The sequence below is a fragment of the Beta vulgaris genome, chromosome 3 (assembly GCF_026745355.1).
Source record: "Beta vulgaris subsp. vulgaris cultivar EL10 chromosome 3, EL10.2, whole genome shotgun sequence".
NCBI lineage: Eukaryota > Viridiplantae > Streptophyta > Magnoliopsida > Caryophyllales > Amaranthaceae > Beta > Beta vulgaris.
Window position 1 is genome coordinate 42889200 of NC_079204.1, and position 8269 is coordinate 42897468.

The 8269-nt window shown below is 39.0% G+C and overlaps 3 protein-coding genes across 3 annotated transcripts; 1 reads left to right on the forward strand and 2 right to left on the reverse strand.

Annotated features, from left to right (window-relative positions):
* The first annotated feature begins 320 nt into the window (after window positions 1–320).
* On the forward strand, window positions 321–3280 carry LOC104906846 (uncharacterized). Its single transcript, XM_010695674.4, has 3 exons — window positions 321–1110; window positions 1811–2337; window positions 2632–3280. Exons 1-3 carry the CDS (start codon window positions 429–431, stop codon window positions 3199–3201), a joined length of 1779 nt encoding a protein of 592 aa, XP_010693976.2. The 5' UTR covers window positions 321–428; the 3' UTR covers window positions 3202–3280.
* Window positions 3281–3978: 698 nt separating this feature from the next.
* LOC104906845 (small acidic protein 1) lies at window positions 3979–4497 on the reverse strand. Its single transcript, XM_010695673.4, has one exon. It carries the CDS (start codon window positions 4357–4359, stop codon window positions 4168–4170), a length of 192 nt encoding a protein of 63 aa, XP_010693975.1. The 5' UTR covers window positions 4360–4497; the 3' UTR covers window positions 3979–4167.
* A 1781-nt stretch (window positions 4498–6278) lies between these two features.
* LOC125495682 (rRNA 2'-O-methyltransferase fibrillarin-like) lies at window positions 6279–6659 on the reverse strand. The gene has a single exon (XM_048640470.1). It carries the CDS (start codon window positions 6657–6659, stop codon window positions 6279–6281), a length of 381 nt encoding a protein of 126 aa, XP_048496427.1.
* Window positions 6660–8269: the final 1610 nt, after the last annotated feature.

Below are 8269 nucleotides of genomic sequence, written 5' to 3' on the forward strand. Positions count from 1 at the left end.
TTTGGTGTCATGCATTATACATAATTTCATTATCGATCGTGATTGCTAGCTAATTTCATATTCGATGAAAATGAAAGACATTCTGCGTTTGTTTGTCTGTTGAGAATCATAAAATCCCAAAATAAGCTGGGAATATTTTGGACGTGCAGTGATCAACCTTTTGTCGAGTAACAACCATCTAATTCAACTTCATTGACTATCATGCACAATGCTGAATGATAACTTTGCATGTACGTCCCATTATCTAATAAATTTTTCTTTACTTATACAACATATTATTCTCCTATTTTTTCTAAGTACATACCACTGCAAATAATTGACACTACACTTAGTGAGCAGAACGTGGACAAAGTCCATGCTCTGCTTAAAAACAGAGTAAAGTGTAAGGTTAAGAACAAAACTAAAATAAAACAAACTAATTTACAGAGATGAGAACACCCATGGATGTCTATCTCCAAACAGCTGCGACAGAAGGCAATGAAGATTACCTTAAAGACATTCGAGTAAATGCTACAGAAGAACAGAACGGAGATGCAACTCCTGATGAGAGCTACTTCCTCAGTGAAACACCAGACGGAGAGAACATTCTTCACCTGGCTGCGAGTCGGGACAGACATGGCTTCATAGTGAAGGCTCTGCAGAAAATTCCAGCACTAGTGCTGCTGATCTGCCGGAGTAGCTCTCGAGGTGAAAACCCACTTCATATTGCAGCTCAGTTAGGGCACATTGATATAGTGCAAGTGCTAGTTAATTCCTACAAGGTGCACTTGCAGGATGTCAAAGAAAAGAAGGTGAGATCCACCTTGCTATCCCTCATTGTGGTTGAAGAAGGCACCAGCGTTGAGCCATGGATAGCTCAGGACTCAAGTGGAAACACACCATTACATCTGGCTCTCAAGAATGGATACGAGGAGGTAGCAAAGTACCTTCTCGAGGTGGAACCGAGATTGGCAAATTATGTTAACAATGCTTCAGAGGGAATCCTCTTCCTTGCTGCAGCCTATGGTCACGAGCAAGTTCTAGAGATGATATTAACCTTTGACGTTCCCTACAGCTTAAATGGGCCGTCTGGGTTGACTCCACTACACGCAGTGGTACTCAGTTGCACAGGTATGACTTTCATTCTCGTTCTTCAACTGCTACGTGTACTAGTTTATACCAACTCCTGCTGTAAGACAGCTCTTTTACCCCACAAATAATTAGAACCCAAACAATATGTATCCCCTTCTTTCCAAACCATTCTATCAGAACAAAGTATACTAGAAACAACCACACTCAACCTCATAATTAGTTCAACATAAGTTGATTTTTTCTACTTTGTCCTTCGCCCTCCACACCCCACCCCACCCCACCCCCCACCCCACCCCCCCAACCAAAAAAAAAAAAAACAAACAACTGTCCCCGTAAAACAACCCTGCCAAGTAATACCAGACAAATCTATGAATATTAGAAGTTAGAACTAAAAATACTCTCACCTTCGCTTTATTTATTCATTTCATTATCAGCAATACAAAAAACAAAATATGCAAAATGATAAAAGCATCAGACTAGACTGCACAAATTATAAAATGCTCTGGTCTTATATGAACTAGCAATACTAGCACTACCTAAGAGAATATAAAGCATTCAAGCATGAGAAAACAGAAAAGCAATCAAACAGTGAAACCTGAAATATGACATTCGATTTGTCACGCAAGCACCCTCATTATACTAGTATTCCACATTTGTTTACATGAGCAGTGTCTCCTATGATTCATCAACAGCGTTTATTTTCTCCATCCACTTAAGTATATCAACTGTGCTGTTACAGAGGGTGCTGCAAAACTCTTGTTACAGAAACACCCAGAACTAACCAAGAAAGCAGAAAAGCACAAGCAAACAGCTTTATTCTACGCAGCAGTAGGAAATAAAGAGGCACATGTGGAGGCAATATTACAGAACGAAAAATCTTGTGCACACCTACGCGACGAGAATGGCCTTACTCCCTTACTTGTAGCAGCCAGTCTCGGACAGTTAAAAGCTGTTCGTGCAATCCTTTTTCATTGTCCACAGTCCGTTGCAATTTGTGATACTAATTGTAAGACTGCACTACACCTTCTGAAATTGGCAAGTTATGAAGAAGGCATAGAAATGCTTGCAATTCCAGCACTAAAAAGGCTCATCAATAAACCAGATCTAGAAGGAAATACTCCATTACATCTAGCAGCTACTAACTCTGACCATATAAAGGCTAAGGTGATACTAGATACTGATAAGACAGGGATTAATATGTGGAATAAAGAAGGTTCCACACCCTGGGATTTAATTAAACTACAGCAAGATCTCTCTGAAAACATGGTAAGTAGTTCTATCTACGTTTCATGTCATCTACTAATATTTACTAAGCATTTTACTAGGAGGTGACAAATGGGTCGTTGCGAGTAGCTATATGGTCAATTAGCTTATTTACTAAAAATGAATCAATGTTAGTCACATGAATTTGTAGTCGAGTCAAGTCAATTTTGGTCGAAGTCAAAAGTGGGTCATCCAATTTCAGGTAGCCTGAAATTGGGTACAGCATTGATCAGTTTTGCCTAATGACCAATAACAATGTGACAGCAATGAGGTGACCTTTTTGCTATTCTATTGCAGGCAGAAATAGCCTATCAGATAGTAATGCATTCAAGTGATAAAGAGGCACTCTCTCAGACTGAAACTCAACCTCAAGTGATCCAACAAACTGTACTTTGCCCAGAGAATGCCAATGAAAGAATGCAGAAAAGGTTCAGCACACTTGGAATCATAGCTACACTTTTAGCAGCTGTTACTTTTGCAGCAGGGTTCCTGATCCCAGGTGGGATTGATACAAGTGGTCATGCTGTTTTGACAAGGGAGACAGTTTTCAAGGTGTTCATGCTGTCAAATGCAACTGCTATGTGTGGCTACACATTTGTGCTGTTCAGTTCTCTTTGGGCAATGATGCTTGCTCAGCGAGATGATGAGCCAAGATTTCTACTGTCTTTGAGCCTCCATATTCTTCAACTGTCTTTTTATGCAACCTTAATAGCCTTTGTGAGCAGTATGTATGCTCTAACATCAGCTACATCACTGTGGTTGGCTATTGTTCTTGTGTGCTTGCCTTCATCTGCAGTACTACTAACTATTTCGAAGTCTCTTGTTTTCCGCCTAGCGAGATTTTCAAACAAACTTCGGATTTATTAAAATAAGAGAGAGCTGAATACCTCAGCAGTTTGTTCTAGGACCTTGTATCCAATTTCTATCAATGTAAACACACCATTAAGGTCTGTCAAAACAATTTCTGCACTACGACACAACTATTTAAGATAAGGAAAACTAACCTGTCACACCCATAATTGTCAAATATCTATAAATTTCAGCCTTTCCTTTCAAGTTATAGTTTGCTAACAGTATATGAGAATAAAACAGATGAGTTCATAGAAAACCATTTCTAAATAGCCAATATATAGTTGCAGAGGCTCCCTATATGTCATATAGACCATCTCCAAATTCCTCACTAACTTCACAACATATTATGTTGCTATATAATCAGTGTCTTTCACTCTAAAAAATCTTCTAACTGCACTACTTAGCCGGCCACCCCTAACAGTAAAACCATCATGAAACACGCACCAACACGGTCATCAATACATACCACTACATAAGCAATCGTAACAAAACCTAATTCATGATTCTAAAAATTCCAAGAGAAGTAACATATCTTTCTAGGTCCAATACTCAAATATTCTAAGATTAATCAGCAATATACAAAGTCTGCAATGGCCATCACCCTAATGCCTCACATAAGGTTACCTAATCCCCCACCTAGGGCACACCATTACCCTTTCATTACAGCTCGAAAGCTGCTCATCGAGGACAAATCACAAACCCTTCATTTCCAACAAGTTCATAATCTCTAGTGCTGTAATGTTTGCCATAAACTCACAGATAGTACATAAACTTGAACTAAATTCAACAACATAGCAGAAAAAGTTCATAGTATATATATATATCATTTAATTATCCATAAATTGTCCAAGCAACTACTATCATATTGAATGAACAAAGGAGAGAGGCAAAATGAAACTAGTAATTGGTAATTAGAAGTTGAAAGAAAGACATTAGAGAGTTGATTTGACAAAACCCTAGGAGAGAGAAAGGAAAAAAGGATTAATTGATATCGTCGTCGTCAAAATCATCGGGGAAAGAGTTGAAGAAATCAGCATCAGCGAGCTTGTTGTTGTCAGGAGTCATTAATCCTTCGCCGAAAACCTCGAGAGGGTCAACGTCGTCAACATCCATCGCCATTGTCGACCCATGCTCCTCCATCTCCGCCAAGTATTCAGCTGGCACTTGCTTCATCTTCCTCTCTTCTCTTCAATTCCAACACTAAGTATTTCCTTTATTTGAGGACGATTGATTTCTCTCTTCCTTGTCGGCTTTCTAGTTTCTACTCGTTAGTCATACTCCCTCCGTCTCTATATACTTCGAGAGTTTCTATTCTCTCTCTCTCTCCTTACTTATTTTATTAGTTTTAGGGAGAGGTGATCATTTTGGCCCGGCTCGTTTTTGGGTTGGGTTTTGGGCAGATTTTTTCAGCCCGGCCCGAATTTTTAGGTTTTGGATGGGCTTTGGACTAGCCAATAACTACTTTTTAGTCTATTTTTTGGCACGGCCCGTTTTGGTCCACAAAAACCCGCAAATTTAGACCCGAAATAACGGGCTTTGGGCACAAAAATTCGGCCCGAAATTGGGCTGGCCCGGCCCGGTCCGCCCCGATCCATGATCACCTTTAGTTTTAGGGCTCTTGCATAATGCACGAAAAGTTTTATATTTCCTTATTTTTGAATATATAATAAATACATCGAATTATAAACATTAGAAAAGTTTCACATATGTTAATGTATATAATCGAAATATCAATATAAGTCTAATATTAGTCTCTGTTTTTTTAAATATGTGACACGTATTTCTTTTAGGAAAATATTATAATAAGTGACACAAAGCGAAAAATGAAAAAAAATTATTATTTTTATTACAATATTGCCATTATTATTTTCACAAACCAAACTCTTTAATTACCTAACTACAAACCTAACCTACATCAGAATGAATCCTCCAACTTTATTTGTCTGACCTGAACCCACCAGCCCACCTCCATTTTCTCCAAATTCCTCTCATTCTCTCACCTCAACCAACCACCATTTTTTCCTCTCTCACCTCAGGAGATGGTAAAGGTAGAAGATAAGGCAACAGTGTTTGAGATTGCAGTACTGGGTGGAGCATTATTAGTTTAGTAAGGTGATTAAGTTATTTAATTTACTTGCTTTTATGTTTTAATTGTGGCCCCCACTTTTTCTCCATGTCACGTATTTAAAAACAGAGAAAGTATGTTAGAAAAGAGTAAAAACTCAAGACGTGCATCACATTATGGAAAATGATTACACGTTCTGAAACACTTAGCTTCCTTGTATATACACTACATTAGTTGTGGTATTTGAGATTGTTGTATCTTTATCACAAACTAATATTTTCAATCCCTTTTTACTTTATTGTAACTCTTGATATTGCCACATAAAATTGTCCATGGTTAAAAATTGGTCGAGGCAGATAGAAATCCTACACAAAAGAGAGATTGTCCTTGAGTTTTATTTATCATCATTGGAAAGCACACAACCAAGTGTAACTGTCTTATTTCCAATTTAATTGAAAACCTTGTTGCTGAATTCGATGGCGTGAGTTTCATTCGTGGAACAATTTTTTTTAACCCACATTACTCCCAAATACGAGCACAACTTCAACGATATCTCGGGTTAGTTTTCTTAACAACCAACCTCGTACAATTACACAAATAACAAGTTTGGTCAATATTTCTTAGAAGCATAATCAGTACATCTACCTTCAATCTTATACTATCAAAGCATCTAATAGTATCTACAAATGCAGTTGAGCATATCTCATGGATTTCGAAGTTACCTTCTGCATTTGAAATTGCATTCGAACTCAATTATGTTTTTTCTTCACATGGCAATTGCGAAAGTACATGGTTATTAACCATCTCAATAATATCATTGGTTGGAGTAAGAATGATCATGCCTCATAAGAGGATCCTCTGCTTCGGACTTGGAGGACATTAAGAGAATTTTTTTGAATGGATATTGAATATTGGAGATGACAAGGAAGGAGAACCAAATGATGGGGAAACCGTTGTAGAAATTCCAGATGAAGCATTGGTAGAAGACAATGATGACCTTACTGCTGCTATTATAAGCTACTTATTTTCATAAAAGAGTTAGTACCTTACTATCCATGATGTTGGAGGTTGATGCACCCCTCCCACCTCTGCTTGTGGTGGTTGATGCACCTCTCCCACCTCTGCTTGTGGTGGTTGATGCACCTCTCCCACCTCTGCTTGTGGTGGTTGATGCACCTCTCCCACCTCTACTACCTCTGGTAGATGCACCCCTCCCACCTTTGCTTGTGCTAGCTCCCCTGCCACCTCCTATGTTGTTGCTAGCACCTCTGCTTATGGATGCACCCCTACTAGTGCTAGCACCCCTACTGCCTCTTCCTCTGTACATAACTCTTCCTCCTTTGCCAGTGAGTGTGGGTTGTGCTGAGAGATTGTGGTGGTCAAAGCTCATAGCCTGAGTGTCATCCATTGATCCATTCCCAACTTTCTATGGCCTGCCTCTTCCCTTTTTTGGTTGTGGTTGGACTTCTTTACCTTTTTCGAGGGAACCTTCTTTTGTTATGTTGTGTTGATTGACACAAGCTACAAGTCATCTGAGTCCCATGCTTGGTTAACTTTCCAGGTTTCTTTGGATCTTCATGTGGATCCTTTCTTCTGTTCTTCCTTGGTCTACCTGGACCAACCTCAATAGGAGGTGGATCAATTAGAAATTCAACTCTTGGCCAGTGCCTTTCCCCAACACATGGGGGAATGGCAACTAAATATGACAGCAAGTGTGTTTCCTTCTTGTACGATTCATGCACATAACTCTCAGCTTCTTGGTGCAAAAAAAAAAGAGCCACAGCATGGCAGCATGGGATTCCAGTTAATTCCCATTTTCTACATGTACACACTCTCCTTGTTAGATCAACTGTTAGAGTGTCTAACTTGTGGGACACCTGAAATACCATTTTGCTAGAAGGCATCACATTACATGAAGCTGCCCAATCCTTCTCTTTTTCCAGTTTTGCTTGAATTCTAGGGCAAATACTCCCTTTGTACTTCTCCAACTCTTCTCTCTTAGCAATGAGTCTTTGCATTAGTGCTATCCTAATGTCTTCAAGCATGAATATTAGGTTTTTTTTGTCCTTGCACCAAGTATATAACCATTGAAAGTTTCTGCCATATTGCTCACAACAACATCACACTTGGTCAGTGTATTTGTAAATGCTCTACAAAAGCACCTGGTATCATACCCTTTGAAAGCTTCAACTGCACTTGGATTGACTTTCCCCATCTCATTTAGTGCATCCTGGTAATCTACCTCATTGTATGCCCAAACAGCTTTCCAAAACATGAACTTGAACTCATCACCTTTGTAATTCTTGTGCCATAGTGCAAAGATATGGCGTGCACAGTGCCTGTGTTATGCTTTAGGTAGGATATTATGTACTGCATTGAGTATTCCTTGCCAACAAATTCATTGTTCCAGTATGCACAACATGGTTAAGATATGTTAAATGTATGTATAACTACAGATTAATGGCAAAGAGCTTACCTAATGTTCATCAGAAATTATTGTAATGCCTTCACCATCAATGCTTCCAATCACTTTCCTTAGCTCAGTCATGAACCATTGTCAACTATCATTATTTTCCCCTTCACAAACTTCCCAGGCTAGAGGATACATTTGGTCATTAGCATCACGACCTACTGCAGATAGTAGCATGCCTCCTAAGAAGGTTTTCAGGAAGCACCCATCTACACTCAATACTTTTCTACACCCAGCAACCCAACCATATCTTACACCTTCAAAACATACAAAAAATCTTTGAAATACAGGAGGATTAACCCCCCTAGTTGAATGAGTTTCCAACTTATAGCAACTGTTAGGTGAAGCTTGTTTGAGTGCTTCTAAGTACCTTCCCAATTTGTTATAGTGATCTTTCATGCTGCCATGAAGCTTCTTGTGAGCTAAATACTTCACTTTGTAGGCCCAATTCTTCTTCACAAGAATCTTGTAAGCTCTTCTTACTGTTTCAATTATGTCCTTTGCAGGCCAATGGGCCTGCTCTTAACACTACAAAAAAAAGTCCATTT

Excerpts from the sequence above, each read along its gene's own strand:
- LOC104906846 (XM_010695674.4), top strand. The coding sequence starts at position 429 with ATGAGAACACCCATGGATGTCTATCTCCAAACAGCTGCGACAGAAGGC. Across the intron at positions 1,111-1,810 it reads AGTGGTACTCAGTTGCACAG|AGGGTGCTGCAAAACTCTTG; the intron begins GTATGACTTTCA and ends GTGCTGTTACAG. Across the intron at positions 2,338-2,631 it reads AAGATCTCTCTGAAAACATG|GCAGAAATAGCCTATCAGAT; the intron begins GTAAGTAGTTCT and ends ATTCTATTGCAG.
- LOC104906845 (XM_010695673.4), bottom strand. The coding sequence starts at position 4,359 with ATGAAGCAAGTGCCAGCTGAATACTTGGCGGAGATGGAGGAGCATGGG.
- LOC125495682 (XM_048640470.1), bottom strand. The coding sequence starts at position 6,659 with ATGGATGACACTCAGGCTATGAGCTTTGACCACCACAATCTCTCAGCA.